This window comes from Notamacropus eugenii, chromosome 1 (assembly GCF_028372415.1).
Source record: "Notamacropus eugenii isolate mMacEug1 chromosome 1, mMacEug1.pri_v2, whole genome shotgun sequence".
NCBI lineage: Eukaryota > Metazoa > Chordata > Mammalia > Diprotodontia > Macropodidae > Notamacropus > Notamacropus eugenii.
The window spans coordinates 256,809,630-256,828,322 of record NC_092872.1 but is presented as its reverse complement, the minus strand read 5'-3'; the positions used below and the strand labels follow the sequence as shown (position 1 = coordinate 256,828,322).

General features: G+C 47.2%; 1 protein-coding gene across 2 annotated transcripts in view; it reads right to left on the bottom strand.

The window, feature by feature from the left end:
* Positions 1 to 18,693, bottom strand: part of PSTPIP1 (proline-serine-threonine phosphatase interacting protein 1) — a 99,114-nt gene that overhangs the window by 22,629 nt on the left and 57,792 nt on the right. For both annotated transcript variants that reach the window (XM_072628645.1, XM_072628646.1), the window contains exons 4-5: positions 2,983 to 3,017; positions 2,073 to 2,179 (exon numbers count right to left, since the gene is read on the bottom strand). In XM_072628645.1, the coding sequence (XP_072484746.1) occupies positions 2,073 to 2,179; positions 2,983 to 3,017 (142 nt within the window). The remainder of the gene's footprint in view (positions 1 to 2,072; positions 2,180 to 2,982; positions 3,018 to 18,693) is intronic.

The window sequence follows — 18,693 nt, the reverse complement described above, 5'->3', positions numbered from 1 at the left end:
GGAGGTTAAGAACCTCACCTAATGTAACACAGTAAGTGCCTGCCTCAACTTACAGATGAGGCTGCTTAGGACTTAGGTCACTCAAGGGATCAATTAGAGGCAGGGCCGAGATTTGAACCCAGTTTGTCTGACTTAAATCACGCATTCCATCCATCGGACCACGCTCATTCTCATGCCCAGGAAATTATTGGAAGTTAGTGAGTTCTGATGTTTTTTCTTTTCATTTCAGTTATGCGAGTGTGTATGTGTGAGAGTGTGTGTGAGTGTGTGTGAGCATGTGTGCATGTGTGCGTGCGTGTGTGTATGTGTGTGTGAGTGTGTGTGAGTGTATGGAGTGTGTGTATATGAGAGCATGTGGATGAGTGTGTGTAAGAGAGTGTGTATGTTGGAGAGTGTGTGTGTAAGTGTGAGTGTGTGTGAATGTATGTATGAGGAGTGTGTGTGTGCATTCACGCGCGTGTGCCTGCCTGCCTGCCTGCTTTAATATTCCAGACATTTTATAAACCAATTTTTCTCCTGGATGATTTTTATCCTCTCCTGTCTGGGTCAGAAGTATTAGGTTGCATTTAGCCATCCCTTTGCTGCTCCAGCTTCACTTTCCTTAGTCAGCGCCCTTCCGGGGGGGATATCCAAAGTCTGGGGTCACAACCCCAGATGTGTGCACTCTCACCCCACCTTCCTGGTCAGGAAGCCAATTTCAACAGCTGGTAATAAGAACTTTTTCTGAGGACTGGGTGGGGCTGGTGCTAATCTATCCAATGAGTGATTCTTCCTTACAAGCTTATAGGAGCCCTCTCGAAGACGGACCCCAGCCCCATAGTCCTCTCTAGCCTCAATCTCATAGCTACAAAATGGGTATGTGAATGATATTTGTGCCTCCTGCCTTCCTAAGATGGCCAGGCCTAGTCACTAAGTCTTAACTTCAGAGCAGAACCCTTGGGGTCCACACAATCCAACCCTCTCACTTTACATGAAGGGGAAACAGAGGCCCATAGAGGAACAGACCTGCAGCCGAAGGTCACATAGTAGAAAGTAGCTGAGGCAGGGTTTGAACCCATCCCTGAACCCCACTGCCTTCTTTCAAGTGTGCTCATTCATTTTGAAGTGATCCGTAATCATAAACCACCATACTCAGCCTCCACAGGCTTTCTCCTGGGGCCTCCAGGTGGTGACCAGGTCACCTGGGGCTGTTGAAAGACAGGGAAGTGGAGCAGGGAAGGGTCTGAGTTGGGGCCTGGAGATAAGCAGTCGGTCACACATCTGCCACCTTAGGACCGGCCTCGATCAGCCCAGAGCCACTTATTGTCAGGTTGGCTTTAGACTCCAGAAACTTCCTGGGGTATGTGGGGGTGGCCCCTACCCTTGGTCTGCCCCCAGAAGATCAGGACATCAATAAGCACTCAGAGGAGCACATGGGACTCTGCTCTGGGCCTTGGGCCACCAGCCCACCCGTGGCCCCTCATTTCACAGCTGCCTGAAGCTAGTGAGGCCTTTGGCCCAAAGCCTTCCATCCCTGGGCTTCTGAGGCACTGCAGTGGTGAAAGACTCTGTATACAGTGGCGGTCACTTATGTTGTTCCCCCACGACCAAATAGAGATTCCTTGAAGCCAGAGACTGTTTTTACTTTCTTTGTATCCTCAGAGCCTGGCAGTTCCTTGCCTGGCACATAGTAGATGCTTAGTAATTGCTTGTGGCCCTGAAGGCCAGCTGACAGTTCCTGTATGCAGAAGGCACTAGATAAATGCTTTGAACACAGGCAGAGAATGGATTTGGGCCTATGCTTTGGGGATTCTGTCTGATGAACTGGGAAGTTAATCAGGTACAATGATCTGTGTAGGAGGAGGCCGTCTTGTAACCATTATAATCCCAATTATCATGCTGTCATGGTTATTAATGATCATAGTTGCATGTATTCTTGTCCAACTGTCCCAGCAGGTGAGATGGGACCCTCATCTTGTTTTCCTTTCCCTTCCATGCCCAGCTTCCAACATCATACCACACAGTCAGCCCCAGAGCTGGGGCCAGGGAGGACAGAGGGTGCCCAGGTCCAGCTGGCTAAGGGGCAGCCTCACCTTTTTCCTCTGCTCCTTTTGCCTTTCCCGAAACTCTTCGATGCTTTTGAGTTCATCCTTCAGCATGACGGCGAGCTGAATGTGAGAGTTTCCCACGTTCTCAATTTCTAGGGCAGAGCAGAGGCTTATCATGATCATGAAGGACCTTTGGTACCTATAGCTGGGGTCAGCACCCCCCTCCCATTGTGATGCCCCTCAGTATGGGCCCAGAAGACAATCTTTGTTATTGTTTCCTTAAAGAATGCCAAAGCTGGAAAGATCCTTGGACATTCTCTAAGCCAGGCTCCTCCATTTTACAGATGGGGAAACTGAGGCCCTGAAAGGGGAAGTTAGACAGCTTCATGTCTTAGAACAATGGGTTTTGAGTCAAAACCCTTGGGTTTGATTTCTCCTGCCAATTGCAACCTCTCTGGGCCTCAGTTTCCTCATCTGTAAAATAAGAAGTCTAGTCCATCTGAGCTCTAAATTCTGTGATCTAGATGTTCATTTTTACTGCTGACCAGTGATTTGCTCAGGGTCACACAGGCACTAAGTAGCCAAGTCTACATTTGAAATTAGTTCCCCTAACCTTGGAACCTAGGATCTTCTCTGCTGGGCCATGATGCTCCTCCAGCTCCCCATTCTCCCTCTAAATCCCCAGGCTATAGAGGGAAAGAAATAGCTGACTCTTGATGTTTGAGGCAGAAGCTGCCCAGGGGTCTGTCCCTGCCCTCAGCCCCAGAGGGCAGCATGCTGGAGGAGGGCACCAGCCCATGGAATCCTTGGCATCTTTTGCCAAAAGTCAGACTTTGGATGGGTGGCTGGAAAATAGATCTGTGTCCCGCTTCCTGATTTCCATCAAAGTGCTTTTTGTCTGTCTGGGGAACCATGAAATTAAGAAGATGAAGGCAACAGTGGCAGAGGGACTTACGTTGTTTCAGGATTTCAAAGGAGGCCTTCATTGTGCTGCAAAAGAAAACACCAGCAGGTCACTGGGGAGAAGGCACTGGAGACACAGCCACCATACTAATTTGCAAAGCATCCAATCTCTCAGGCCTGCATGTTGGGGGTCCTAGTGGACCCCAAGCTCAGGGTGACACCAGGGCTGCGTGGAGAGAGGCAGAGTGTCTATGATGAGGCAGGTGATGGTCCTGCTTCCTCTGCTCTAGTCATACCACATCTGAGCACCCAGTTCAGTCCTCAGCATCCATCCCCTTTTAGAAATGACTTTGTCAAACTGGAGTACATGCAGGGTGCCAGGAGGGAGAAGGGACCAAAGACTGGGGTACAGGAGGGTTGCTGAGGTTGGGGATATTCAGCACAGAGACTTGAAGAAGAGGAAGAGTGATGGAGAGAAACAAGATGCCTCCCTTCTACTATTTGAAGGGCTGCTTTGTGTAAGAGGGCAGCTGGGGGCGCTATCATGCCTAGAGCCCTCAGCCTGGAGTCAGGAAGACCCAAGTTCAAATCCAACCACAGACACTTCCTAGCTGTGTGACCTTGGTCAAGTCCCTTCCCCTCCACTGGCCTTAGAATCCTCATCTACAATATGAACCAGCTGGTCCCTCCCAGCAGGTCCCTACCATTCTGTTCCCCCTTCCGTAACACCCCAAGGCTTACCAAAGGCCTTCTCCCCAAATCAGAGAGGCAGCTGGTACTACAAGGGCCGTTTTATACAAAGCTGGGAAAGGTCAAATGAGTTTGAAACAGGACAGTGCCAGAACCTCCAGGAGAAGTGTGGTCAAGGAAGAATGAGGAGATTGCCATGTAGGAACGAGGTTCCCACTGGGGCTGGATAATGTGAAGAGGAGGGTCTTTAAAAGTTCCCATAGGTGCAGGTGACTGCTCTAGACCCTAGTGGTACAAAAATAAAACTGTCTCTGCCTTCGAGGGCTCATCAGGTGGGGTGGGGGGGAACCAGGGCAGACAACAGATGGGCCAGGCACACAGCTATGGACGATGCCAGGGAGGAAGAGCCCCAAAGGCACTAGAAAGTATGGAATGTAGAACACAGCTGAATGATCACTGAATCTAAGACCTGACTACAGAGGAAGAAACCGGGGCCCAGAAAGGGGGACGATGATATGACCTGAGGGGACGTCCCACTGTAAGGTTCACAAAAAACACGACAATCTTTCGCCTCTTTGTGACTGTGTGACCTTGGACAAGTGATTTAAACCCTCCACTTTCTCATTTGTAAAATGAGGGTCTTGGACTGGGTGTTTTGTGATTCTGGCTCCCAGGATAAACTCTGGTGATCCCAGGAGCCCTGTGGGGTGGGTGGTACAAGCATCATTATCTCCCAGTCCCAGAGGTGGAGAAAGGCTTAGTGACTCATCCAAGGCCAACAGCAGAGGTAGAAAAAATAATAACCCCATTTCCGTAGTGCTCGGAGGATAACTCTGTGAGGAAGGCGGTACCTTATTCCCTTCTGGACAAGGACCTCGTGGCCAGACCTGGGCCCCTGCTAACCTCGGCCCCCTCCCATTTAGGAACCTTTGGAAACGAAACCACCATCTGTGTCTCATTACCATTTTTTCCAGGAACAAAACCAGCGTCCTACAGTGGATTCCAAAACTCAGCAGCAGCTTCTGTTCACCAGCCCTGCGCCAGGAATCCTGCCAAGAGGAGGTAGCTAGCAGGAGCCCAGGATGCACAGTGCCCGAAAGGGAAGAAAGCTCAGCTCATTATGCTGGGACCAGCTCAGGGGCTCGCCCAGGCTCCTAGTGCCCCTTCCAGAAGAGTCTGCCCTGATCTAAGGAATGCCCCAAATGGAGGGGGAAGGGAGAGGCAGAGCAAACCACTCAGGGCAGACCCTGGGTGGGCAGTGGGCACTGCCCAGCACCCAGCCAGCCCCTTTGAACTGGGACCGAGGGGCTCTCACTAATGGTGTTGAGGAAAAATGTGGGTTTGTGTGCATTGCACATGGGAGAGTAAGTGTGTCTGTGTGTCTGTCCATGAGGAGGTCTCCAAGCACAAGCACATGTGTTATGACATGTTCTTTTTAACATGTGTGTAGAAACATGTCTATGAGCATGCACCCACATGCAAGGGCCTATGTGTTCGAGTATCCAAATAGCCCATACATGCCATTTTGTGGGCACATGCCTATGTATGCTACATGTCTGCAAGGATGCACCTCTGTATAAATGTGTTCTACGTGTGCCTGGCAGGCACACACACACGCCTGTGCATAAGTGTGAGCCTGTGTTTGTGCACATGAGTGTGTCTGGATGTATATGTGTTTGGGTATGTAAAAAGAGCATGTGTTAATTTGTCTGTTTTATTCATCTGGGTGTTTCTGGATGTGTGCACACATGCGTGGCTCTCTGGAAACGTGTCTCTCTGTATACAGAGTTTCTAGGAAGAACATCGTTGATGTAGTTTTTTCTTCCCTATGCATCCTTGCTCATCTCCTCCCTCACTGGGCTGACCCCTCAGGCCATGTGGGAAAGAATGCTCAGTTACCCTCTGAGGTGCCCCATGCACTGCTCTCTGCCCATCCCAGACTGAAGCCCAGGTCACTTAGAGGTGCCTCTGAGAGCCCCTCCACCCAGGCTTTTAGCTCACAGAAAGTTCTCCCTCTGTAACTATGGGTCTCTAGGGAAGGATGGGGGTCTCAGGCACAGAAAACCCCAGGAGCCAATGCCTGGGGCCCTGAGGGAGAGTGAGCGCTATGGAGAGTAAGGAAGGCTCCATCTGGAAGGAGAGGTCCTGGGTTCAAATCCTGGCCATGTCACTACAAAGGACCACAGGGGCCATCTAGTCTAGGGCATTTTTTTAAAATAAAAATGCCTCAATATCTCCTCAGTTATCTCCCCTAAGACCCGATACCATGTGCAGAGAGACGCATCCAGTCACACAAAGCCACAGACATACATACCCCAAGCCCAGCAGTTGGGATGAATTGGAGATGGAGGACCCACTAATGTAAGGCATGAGGGCAGGATGAGCAGAGGGGGAATTCTGGAAAGTCAGCCACAGACTGACCTCAAGGCCACAACTAAGAACCCTGAAAGGCAGGGAGGCACAGGGCAGCCTACTGAATTCAGTTCAGGAAGCTCCGTGGTGTAGGAGAGGCAGAGGGATGCCCTGTGTGGGAGCAGGAGGGACAGAGAGGCTGTCACCTGGGAGGAGGGGGAGACTGCGCCCCACTCAGATGGAAGCTGAGGCAAGGCGAGAGGAGGGACATGGCACCATCAGAATTAGGACCAGTCTCCTCCAAGACCTCTCTGAAGATCTTAGTCTGGGTCTCCAATCTTGTCTTCTTGAAATTTTGATAACTATGTTTCAATATAACTGGTTTTCTATGTAATTCTGTTTATGGATTTAACAACATTCTGAGAAGAGATGCAGACTGCCATGAGGTCCATAGCACAAAAAGATTATTAAGAACCCCCGCTGTACCCCACCATGAGGAGATCAGTCTCACTCTAGTGAGTGGAATCTACTGACTGGAAGAGCCCTCTCCTCTGTACCCCAACGACCTTCACCCTCGTTCATGTCTCCTAGACCTTCCTCTGGACTCCAGCAATTGGCTCCCAATTGGTCTCCCTGCATTGTCACAGAATGAGCAAATCTCAGAGGCACACATGCCCTCAGCAGCCATGAAGTTCAATCCATTAGGAACAAAAATCTCACTGTCCCTGACGTCATGCCACCTTTGCTTGAAGACCTCAGGGAGAGGAACTTGCTATAGCAAACACTTATCTACCTCTTATTCTCATTAGCTGCATGGCCCTGGACAAGTCATTCACCTTCTGAGTCCAAGTCCTGCCATCTCCTCTCCAGGGTTGTTGTGAAGCTGAGATGAGGTCAGGTTATTAAAGCCCTTTGCCAGCCTCCAAGCTCCAGACAAAGGGCGGTTATCATAACCTCCTGAGGCAGCCCACTGCCCTTTTGGACAGCTCCAGCATTCAGGAAGCCCAAATCAGCCTCTCCATGGTTTCCATCCATCCCTCCTGTTCTGCCTTCTGAGTTTCAGAGCTCAGGGATCAGTCCATCCCTAATTTTGACCTTGGAAGATGTATCAGTCAGGTTTTCCAGTCTGGGACCAGGGAGAGGAGGGGGAAGTGGTGGTATCAGCCTAGTTGGAAATATCGAGTGTTTTCTTGAGATTTGGGGGCCAAAGAGAGGTGATAACAGCATCCCTGCTGCTGCTAGGGTTCTCAGTTTCATCTGGCATGACTAGTCCTGGCCAGTTTGGGTGAATTCAAAGGCAGCCTTTAGTTAAATTAAAAAACAAAAATAGGATAAATTCCCCATCTCGTTTTATCCACCCAATGCCTTAAGCAAAGTTCTCCCTTTTGCGGCAGGGTGGCACAATGGGAAAAGCACTGGTTTTGGAGTCAGAGAACCAGGATCCCAACCCCTCCCAAGCATCTTAGGGTCCTTGTGTCCTCCTCATTACACAACATCCCCTCCACGCCTCACCCCCGTTTCCCAACTCGTTCTCAGACGGCTATCAACTTAGAAGATGTCTTGCTCTCTTATCCACACGGATCTGTCCTCCCTCCTCAGGAAATGTGGATGGTCCCAAGGGGATGAGGCTGCCCCCTTTTCACGCCCAAGACTAAAAGCCCTGGCCAGATTCGCTGCCTGGGCACCCCTCAGCAATATCGAAGGGGGATCCTGCCCTCTAGTGGCCAATACACCACACGGTGCCATTCCCTGATAGTTTCCAGGTGACTGAGGAAGGTGTGTGTGTCTGTAGAGTGGGGTGGGGTGAAGATGAAAGGATGAAGGAAGAAGTCTGGATTCATTTATCCTTAAACACAAGAGACAGGGGGAGCTGAGGAGCTACATCTTCCTAAGATCGAATAATTCCACCTCCATACCTATTTCATTTCATCTTCTCAGTAACATGGGGTGGGGTTGAAGGAGGGGTAACTAAGACCCCCAAGAATGGAAATAATTTAACTACTCTGGGCTTCTGTTTTCTCTTTGAAATAAAGGGGTTGGATGAGGTGATTCTACGGTTCTCCCTTGGATTCCATTTTCTCAAGGTCGTTCAACCTGGCTGCAGTGGACAGAGCTCTAGCCTGGGTCCTGGTCCTGGATTTGTCACTAACTTGCTGTATGACCCAGGACAAATCACTCCTTCTCTGGGTCTCAGTTTCTTCCTCTGAAAAATGAGGAAGTTGGTCTACATTAGGACTTCTTAACCCAGAGTCCAAGGGCCTCAAACGGATCCATTGATAGATTTCAGATGATCCATGAACTTGGATGGGAAAAAAACCCTTCATCTTTATTTTCACTAAACTTTAACTAAAATTTAGCACTTCTTTTAATTATCAATTTAAAAATTAAAAAAAAAAACTATTCTGAGGAGCTCACAAGAATTTCTGGGAGGCAAAGAACCTGTATTCACATCCCATCTCTGTTACTTGTTACCTACTTGATACTGGGTGACTCACTTAAGATCTCTGGGCCTCAGTTTCCTCAAATGTAAAATGAGGGGGTTGGACCAGCTGGCCTTTGAGTTCTTGTCTTGTCATGGAGGCATGCTTCATTTGCATGGTCATGGTCAACCTCGATGGATTGTCTCATTGATCCGAGTCAAGAGTGTCTCTTCATGAGTCATGTAGCTAAAATATTTTTCATGGATTCATTCAAGGTAAGGGTAAGAAGTGCCTTAGACACCATCCAATCCAATCCCATCCATTTATAGATAAGGAAATGGAGACCTCAAGGGTTTAAGTGACGTCCAAAGTCACAAAATAGTAACCAAGCCAGGTCCTCTGAACCAAAGTCACTGCCATGTGGCCCCTCCAGCCCAGGCCTTGGGGCCAACCCTCTGGTGATGAGCCTCTCTGCACCTACTCTGCAGTTCTGTGGACACAGCCCATACTGAGGTCTTCCCAGAGTGGTTGGCTAGCTAGATCACAGAATGTTAGAGCGGGGAGGGACCTTTAGAAGTAGCATATAAAATGTCAGGGACAGAAGAGATCTTAGAAAATAGAACACAGAATGTCAGAGCTGGAAAGGCCCTTAGAACATGAAATGTTAGGGATGGATGGGCCTTGGAACATAGCATGTCAGAACCAGGTAGACTTAGAACATAGAAATTAGGTCTGGAAAACCTCAGTACTCAGAATGTCAGAGCTGGAAGGAAACTCCAAACACAAAATAGGGGAAAGCAGGGCTAAAAGGGGCTTCAGAAATCAAGTCCATCTTCCTCATTTTGGAGATGGGAAAACTGAGGCCCACAGAGGGAAAAATTAACTTGTCTATAGTCAGGAAATAAGTTAATGACAGCGCTGGCTCTCAAACCTAGGCTTCCTGGTTCCCATGCCAGGGTTTTTGCTGCTGTCCAAGCTGCCCCTCGCCCCAACCTGGGTAATTCTACACTGTCTTAAACTATCTTCTAAATGTTTACCACATGCTCATCTTATTTCCTGGAAAAGATTCTAAGCTCCCTCAGGACATAGACCTTGTCCAGATCTTCTGTCTCCTTCCCAGTGCCCATCAAGGGTGGGCCCAAGGTGAATCTTAAGTGAACAGTAACGGGATTGAGCAGAATCCAGTGAACCTCTCTCTCCTTCTCTCTGTCTCTCTTTGTGTCTCTGTGTGTGTGTGTGTGTGTGTCTGTCTGTGTGTCTGTCTTTGTCTAGGTCTTTGTCTCTCTGTATTTCTGTCTCTGTTTCTATCTCTGTCTCTCTGTTTCTGCATCTCTCTGTCTCTGTCTGTGTGTCTGTGTGTCTGTCTTTGTCTAGGTCTTTGTCTCTCTGTATTTCTGTCTCTGTTTCTATCTCTGTCTCTCTGTTTCTGCATCTCTCTGTCTCTCTCTGTCTGTGCGTCTGTGTGTCTGTCTTTGTCTAGGTCTTTGTCTCTCTGTATTTCTGTCTCTGTCTCTCTCTGTCTTTATCCAGGTCTTTGTCTCTTTATCTCTCTGTCTCTGCATTTCTCTGTGTCTCTGTCTTTCTCATTCTATCACCTATGCCCCATTAGTGCAGCCCCTATGTACTATCACTTTGCTCATAGGAAGTTATGGGCCAACCAAATCTTCTTTCCATTTGGCCCCCACAGTCATGTGTGAGATGCTCAGGTCTGTGTCCAATTTCCCTTCAAAGGTTTCTTTACTCACCCTCTTTATCACCTCTGTTAGACCACAGCCCCACATTTTAGAACCTTTTCCTCTAAATAAACCTGAGAGTGTTTCTGATAAAGGCCACATTTCTAAAATATGTAGAGAGCTGAATCAAATTTATAAGAATACAAGTCATTTCCCAACTGATAAATGGTCAAAGGATCTGAACAAGCAGTTTTCAGATGAAGAAATAAAGCTATCTACAATCCCATAAAAATGCTGTAAGTCACTATTGATCAGAGAAATGAAAATTAAAACAACTCTGAGGTACCACTTTATACCTATAAGATTGGCTAATATGACAGAAAAGGAAAGTGATAAATGTTGGAGAAGATGTGAGAAAATTGGAACACTAATGCATTGTTTGTGAGGTTGTGAACTGATCCAAACATTCTGAAGAGCAATAAGAAACTATGCCCAAAGGACTATAAAACTGTGCATACCCTTTGATCCAGCAATATCACTACTAGGTCTACATCCCAAAGAGATCATAAAAATGGGAAAAAGACCCACACGTACAAAAATATTTATAGCAGCTCTTTGTGTGCTGGCCAAGAACCGGAAATCGAAGGAATGTCCGTCAATTGGGGAACAACTGAACAGGTTGTGGTATATGAATACAATGAAATACTATTGTTCTGTAAGAAATGGTGAGCAGGAAGATTTCAGAAAAACCTAGAAAGACTGACATGAAGTGATGCTGAGTGAAGTGAGCAGAACCAGGAGAACATTGGATACAGTAACAGCCACACTGTGCGATGATCTACTATGACTGACTTAGCTCCTCTCAGCAATACAATGAGCCAGGACAATTTCAGAAGACTCATGAAGGAAAATGCTATCCACATCCAGAGGAAGAACTAAGGAGTCTTAATGCAGATTGAAGCATGCTATTTTCACTTTTTGTTTGTTTTTCTTTCTTGTGTTTTTTTTCCCCTTTTGTTCATATTCTTCCTTCACAACATGACTAATGTGAAAATGTGTTTAATATGATTCTACATGTATAGCCTATATCAGATTGCATGCTATCTTGGGGTGGGGGGAATTTGGAACTCAAAATCTTATAAAAGTGAATGTTGAAAACTGTCTTTACATGTAATCGGAAAAAATAAAATACTATTAAGTGAGAGAAAAGAGAAATGATTCTGAATTTAAAAGATCATTTCATTTAGGAGCATTGTGTCATGTTGGGATAACTTCATTGTCTTGTTTTACAGCTTTCCTGTCATGCCTTAATAAAGCATTTGACAAGGAAATAAATAAGCCTGGGAGAGAGACTGTACCAGTAGATTTACCCTTGTTTTACACATGAGGAAACTGAGGCCCAGGGAGAGAAAGTGGCTAGCTTAATTTCTCCCAGGGGATGGCAGAGTGGAGGTTAGAAGCAGCTGCAGGGAAGGCTCCCAGGCCTTCAGAGGCTACCTAGCCTAATCATACCTGAACAAGCATCCCCTTTGAGACTCCCAAGGCAGCTGCTTCCACTGGGGGAGAGTCACATCATTCCCTGACTGAGGCCTAAATGGCCTCCCTGTAACTTAGACCCATTGGGACCAAGCTGAAGTCTCCTGCCTGAGGACAGCCTTTCACCACATGAAGATCCTAGCCTTGGTGCCACAGAGCTTCTGAAAGCCACCCATTCCCTGCCTCACCCCAAGATCTCCTCTTCTCCAGGCTAAATCTCCTCATTTGTTTCCACTCTCCCTCCAGGGGCCTTCTCCCCATTCTCTGTCCAGGAAGCTGCCCAGCTCCAGACCCAGTGCTCATTCCACCACTAAGATTACAACCAGCAGGCATAGAACCTGGGAATTAGTCCCAGGTAGACTTTGACTTGGAAAGATCTAGGTTCAAATCCTACCCCAGAAACTTTCTATGTGACCCTGAGCATGTATGTTAACCCGTTCGTGCCTCAGTTTCCTCATATGTAAAATGAGGGGTTAGGGCGGGGTGATATCCAAGGTCCTTTCCAGTTCCAAATTTATATTCTGCCCCCTGACATATTTCCTAAGACTTTGGAATTTCAATCTTCTTTCCAATAGGAAATTAGAATTTGTCAGAGCACAGAAAACAAACATGTTCCCTCCCTGTCTGCTCTCCAGTTCAGAGGCTCAGGCCCTGGCTAGCAAGGTCCCTTACCCATAACTCAGGCAGCAGGTGGCATAGTGGGCAGAGACCTGGGCCTGGAGTCAGGAGGGCCTGAGTTCAAATCTAGCCTCAGACACTTACTAGCTGGGTGACCGTGAGCAAGTCACTCAATCTGTTTGCTTCAGCTTCCTCATCCATAAAATGGGGTTAATAACAGCACCCACCTCCAGGATTGTTGTGAGGATAAAATGAGATATTTGTGAAGTGCTTAGCACAGTTCCTGGGGCCCAACGGTACTATCTATCTATCTATCTATCTATCTATCTATCTATCTATCTATATCTATATCTATATCTATATATGCTAATTGTTATTCTTATACAGACAGAGTTTTCATTGTTTCCGTGCTCAGAGGAGCCTTGGAGGAGACAGCATAGAAGAAAAAATATACATCTTCTGACCGGAAAACCACAGCCTTCTTTCCCTCAGCTGTGTAAGGGTGACTCAGGGGAGGAAACTCTGGCCTCTGACTATTTGTTTCTCTTTCTGGTTGGTAATGACCTTGGCTCCCCAAGAGGAAGCTGGGTCCCCAGAGAATGTGATGAGGTTGGCACCAAGGGGCCCCTGGAGGGTTTGGATGGAGCTCAGCAGACTCCCCTGCTCCTCCATTGGCCCAATGGACCTTGGGTGGGCTTTGGACGTGGACAAAGGAGGGAACCTCCTTCACAGTCATTGAAGATGGTTTGGTGTGAGGGGTGAGGAAGCAGAGGGCCCATGCTTCATCACTGGGTGACTTCATTTTCCCATCCTGAGACTCGGTTTCCACCTCTGAAAGTGGGGTGGACCAGATGAATGCTGAGATGCCCAGCAGCAATACTGATCCATGAGTCTCAGAAAACCACTTTTTCCAATCCAATTCAACAAATACATTCAGGGTGAGAATGTAGCACTGGACAAGGTGCTAGGAATTTGGGGGATGAGTTTTTTGTTTAGGATCTGGACCTTTCATCAGTGTTGGGAATTCAGTTGAAGTAATTCTATCCACCAAGCATTTATGAGATGTCTTCTATGTACCAGGCTCTACATAGACAGATCCTATCCTCACGAAGCTGGTATTCTTTATGGGGTTGGGCAGGATGAGCGGGTGCACAGAAACCATCACTTGGCTGGAAGATCTCTACTGCCACCCTTCCAGGGCTGTCCTATCCATGAAATCTTACTGATGCCTATCTCTTCCTTTAAGTTTCTTTCCTACTACACATAAGGCTGGCAAAGTACCAAGAAGAGACTCAAGTTATTGAGTGCATGTTATTTGATGGTAACACATTTTCTCTCATTTTACAGACAAGGAAGGTCATTGTATGACTCTCCTAAAATTTCATGATGTCAGGAACGTAGTAAGGAAAAGTCCCAGACTCCTTCTGGTAAGACGTCAGCTTCTCGGGGGTTTGTTCACACTTGTAACTGCATCCTTGGCACTGGATCAGTGCCTGGCACACAGTAGGTAAAGTATCTGCTGAGCCACACTGATTCTTTGTTATCTTGTTTTCACTAAAACGGACATCACTGTTCTGTCCTCAGCAGAAGACAGGAAAAAGGGAGTGGGTGTGTTCCCCATCAGCTCCTTTTCAACCAAGTGGAGGGTCCCCCTTTTAGAAGAAGGGGAATTCCCCAACCTCAAGTGTGCTCACTCTCAGCCAAGCCAAGCTGCACAGGCCACTGTGCGTGCACACACACACACACACACACACACACACACACACACACACACACACACTCAAGTGTCTACCATATGCTTCCTTCTCCTCTTGGCATCTGAACCGTTGCCTTCATCCAGAGCTCTAACACTGCCTCCTCCATGAAGCCTCCCCTAATTTGTCCTCTCCCTCCTCACATTTTCCTTGGTCCTGATTTCCCCGGGGCATTCTCTCAGATTCCAGGCCCTCCCTCCCCGTCACTGGATGCAGGCTCTCTGAGGATTGAGACAGCCCCGTTTCTTATGTGGGTATTTCTAGTACCTAGAATAACGCCCAGTATACAGAAGGGGTCTAATAAGGCTCCAGTTATTGAATGAGTGCAGAATGAGAACAAGTGTGAGCCCTTGTGTGAGCAGAAGCTCTCCCCCCAGAGAGGGCGTAAGACACTCCTTCCTTCAGGTCTTTAGCTGCGGTGGTGGTAGGCTGTTCTCACCTACACCTCTCCTGTACAGAAGAGGAAAACTGAGGCAGTGAAGTGGAGGGAACATCTCAGGGTCAAACAGCCAAGTGGAGTTTATCTAGTGAAGGATCGTTATTTTACCTAAGGAGACATACATGGAGAGGTGACTCACTGGAGAGCAGAGGCAGAATGGGGAGTGGGAGCCAGGTTCATTGGCTTTAAATTTAGAGCTGAAAAGGACCTTTGAGATCATCTAGTCTTGTTCCTTACAGGTGATCTTCAGATGATACAAGTGAGGCCCTCAAAGGCAAAGTCCTTAGTCCAAGTTCAGATGGGTGCTGAATGGCAGAGCTGGATTCAAACCCAAGACCGTTGCCTGTTGGTCCTGCCCCATCTCCTAAGAGGGGATGTCCTGGCTCCAGAGTTGAGGTACAGATCCCAGCCCCACTACACATCCCATGCCTGGTGGCCACATTCGGGACCTTTCCCACCCCTTAGCTTCAGGAGGCTCACTCCAGCTTCCAGAAAGGCCTCGGATGGTCTCCTCCTTTGCCTTTCTCCCAATCCCAGCAGTCTTAATGTCTGGCTGAACTCAAAAGTCCAGAGGGTAAGCCAAGACCAGTTCACTTTGTAGGTCTTCTCTGTTCCCTTCCTCCAAAGGCCTCTCCCTACGTCCTATCCTTGTGAGGATAAAACAAGATAATATTTCTAAAAGTGCTTGGCAAATCCCAAGGCTAACTATGTAAATGATAGTTATTATCATTATTTTTATTAATTAGCATCACCAAATAACCAACGGCCATGTCCTGTGTACCTGACCCCTCACTGAACTTCATCTGGGGGCTGTGCCCAGTCTCCCTGAGCCTGCTGTCTGCCTCTCTCTTCCTCCCCAAATACTTGCATTCTTCACAGAATCACAGAATGCTAGACCTGGCAGGGACCTCAAAGACCTATTCCAGCTCTCACATTCCACAGTGATGGCCTTAAACCCAAGACTCCAGAATTCCAGTTGCAGCATTCTTTCCACACCAGTCCTTAAAAACTGATTCTCAAAATCAGAGAATGTCACAATCTCAGCAGGATATGATAGGAAGAGAATCCTGCCTCTGACACTGACTAGCTGTGTGATCCTGGTCAAGTCACAAAACCTTTGAGTTACCTTTTCTTCATCTTTTGTACAATAGAGATAATAATACCCTGCACTACCTAGCTAATAGGTAGGATGATTGTGAAGACAAAACAATCAAGGAGGATAGATTTAGAACTGAATAGGACTTTATAGGTGGTCCAACTTGCTCATTATACAGATGAGGAAACTGAGGCCCAGAGTGCTTAACAGACTTGCCCAAGGCCATAAAGAGAGACAGAGACAGAGAAGAGCAGAGAGGAGAAGGAGGAGGGGGAAAAGAGGCGGAGGGAGGGGAAAAAATCTCAGATATATGGAAGTGATTGTAGAACACTGAAAACAAATAAAATAATTTAATAATTAAAAAAAAAAGAAAAAAGGCAGCAAGAGATTGTGCAGTCTACTGTCTTGGGGCTCAGAGCTCCCTCCCCTCTGCTCTGCCCACACTAGCTGCCTTGCATTACAGGAAGGCTTTCCTGATCTCCCCAGATGCTGTGCCCTCCCAAAGTGATGCTACACGCCTCATATTCTTTTGTTGCCTGCACATTGTCTCTCTTAAGACAAGGGAAGCTCTTTCAGTGAAGGGAACAAGCATTAGTTAAATACTTATTATGTGCTAAACACTTTACAGATTTGATCCTCCCAACACCCCCTGGGAGGTGGGTGCTATCGTTACCCCTATTTTATAGGAGAGAAACTGAGGCAGACAGTAGTTAAGTGACTTGCCCAAGGTCATCCAACTGGTGAGCCTCTGAGGCCAAATTTGAACTCAGATCTCTTCCTAACTCCAGACCCAGCCCTCAAATCACTAACTCACCTAGCTACTTCTTGGAGAGCAGGGACAATTTTATCTCATAGCTAACATTTATATAGTACCTACTATGTTCCAGGCCCTGTGCTAAGTGCTTGATACTCACAACAACCCTGGGAGGTAGGTGATTTCATTATCCCCATTTACAGTGGGGAAAAGTGAGGCAGAGGTTAAAGCAGCATGTCCAACGTCACACAGCTAGTGTCTGAGGCTGGATTTGAACGCAGTTCTTCTTGATTGCAGGTACAGCACTCTCTTCAGCTACTTCTTTGAGAGCAGGGACTATTTCATTTTTGTCATTGTGTCCAGACAACCTAGTACATAGGAGGTGTTTAATCATAAAGCTTGTTGCCTGTTTTCTTGATTGCTGTGAGGAAATCACCATCCACATTCTAGTTACCATCTAGTTACTGAGAGCTTCCAGAGATTGGTGATCTTTGTGTCTTACCTTACTCTGAATGGTCTACATTATCTTACATATAGTAGGTCTCTTGGTTTAAGTGAGAGAGAGTCTTGCTGTCCCTAATTAAAATTAAAATCTATGCCTTCCATTTTTCTATCACAGTCACTTCCAGAAATCTAATGTCCTTTCTCCTTCATCAAACAATTCAAACAAATTGAATTGAATTGTGGTAGCCAGTAGACAGAGTCCTTCCCAGGGGATATACTGCATGTCCAAGACCAAAGGCTGTCCCTTTTCCTAGTTTCTGGTACACGACAGACAAAATGGTTCTTATTTCTTCTACCTCTCTAATTTGTCTTTTAAAATCCTTAACCTCTGTCTCCATCCCATGACAGCAATGAGTCATAGAGTTGTGGAATGTCAGAACCAGAAGGGATCTTAGAGCACTGAACGTCAGAGCTAGAAGAGGTCTAGAATGTCACAGTTGGGAGGAGCCCCAGAGTGTAAAACCTCAGAGGGAGAGGGCCCTGGATCACTGACCATCAAGCATTAGGACGGATCTTGGTGACCATCTCATCCAGCTCCTTTATGGTAGAAAAGAGGAAATCAAACCCTAGAGAAGACAAGAGGTTTGACCAATGGCCTGAGTGAATCAATGGCACTGCACATCATCCTGGTTCCAAGCTCTTCTTCCCTCACAGCTACAAGAATGATCTTCTTAAGGCCTATCTTTGGTTACAGCACTCCCCAACTCAGAAGTTTGTAGTGGCTTCCTATTGGCTATGGGACAAACTCTTCAATCTAGTTGGATGTTAAAGCCTTTCCAAAATCTGACTCCTCTGAACTTTTTTAGCTTCATTTCACAGGACACCCTTTGGAGAACAAGCTTCTGTTCCCCAGATCTAGCATTTCTTCTCTCTCCCACCACCATGTAAATGCATGTATCCAGACCTGGAATGTCCCCATTCCTCATCTCTGGCTCTCATTATCTCATTATCTCCTTCTTCCTTCAAGGTTCCCCTTCTCAAGTTTTCCTTGACTTCCTTAGTTGGGGTGGAATCTTGGACATATCAGCCCAGGACAGGAGTCCAGTGGAACCGAGCAAGTGAGAGCCCCAGAGCCCCAGGTATCTGCAGCAGCAGCAGCCTGTCCTAAGACTATCAGTCAGCAAATTAAATATCTATAAGTCATCTACTTGAACTTCCGGGAACTAAGATGGCAAAGTGATCAAGAAATGCTCTCCCACTCCTCCTGTTGACCTTGAAAAAATCAATAAAATGTTTCCCCAGAAAAATCCTAGGGATCAGTAGAAGGGGCAAACAATCTCTTAGCACATGAGGCTAGGAAAATTGCTAGGGAGGGTCCCTCTTGATGTGGCTGAAGGGGACTAGTGCAGGACCAGAGCTGTCCCAACAGCACCACCTCAGCAAACCAGGAGGAGATCTGGAGCCCCAGGGGGTGGAGCCCACAACGGCCAACACCAGGACCCCAGTCTTGCCTCAGCACCCCTGGTAATTGGAAAGACACTAGCACAGATAGGATTACCAACCTCTGAGCTTGCCTATGATCTAGCTCAGCAGAGGAGACCTGCTGTAGCCAGACCACCCCTCCCCCACACTGAGCACAGCTAGCTCCAGGACAACTCTGGGGAAACCCAGAAGGACTTCACCTGGCCTCTGCTTTCTCACACCAGTCAGCTCAGCACCAGGTAAGCTGCAGCATTTTAGCTTCTAGCTGAAAGAACCAGAGGCCATGACACACAAAGCCTCAAGTTCAAAGCACAAGAACTGTGGGACAGAGCCCCTTGTTCTCCAGAAGCAGAGATCTATTTTAAAAGGGTGATCATCATCATCACGAGTAAGGAGTAAAGCAGAAAAGAAAATACCATAGAATATTTCTGTGGGGACAAGGACCAAAAACATGAATACCAAAGAGGTTAGCATTGAGACTATACTCCCATCTGAAGCTTCAGAA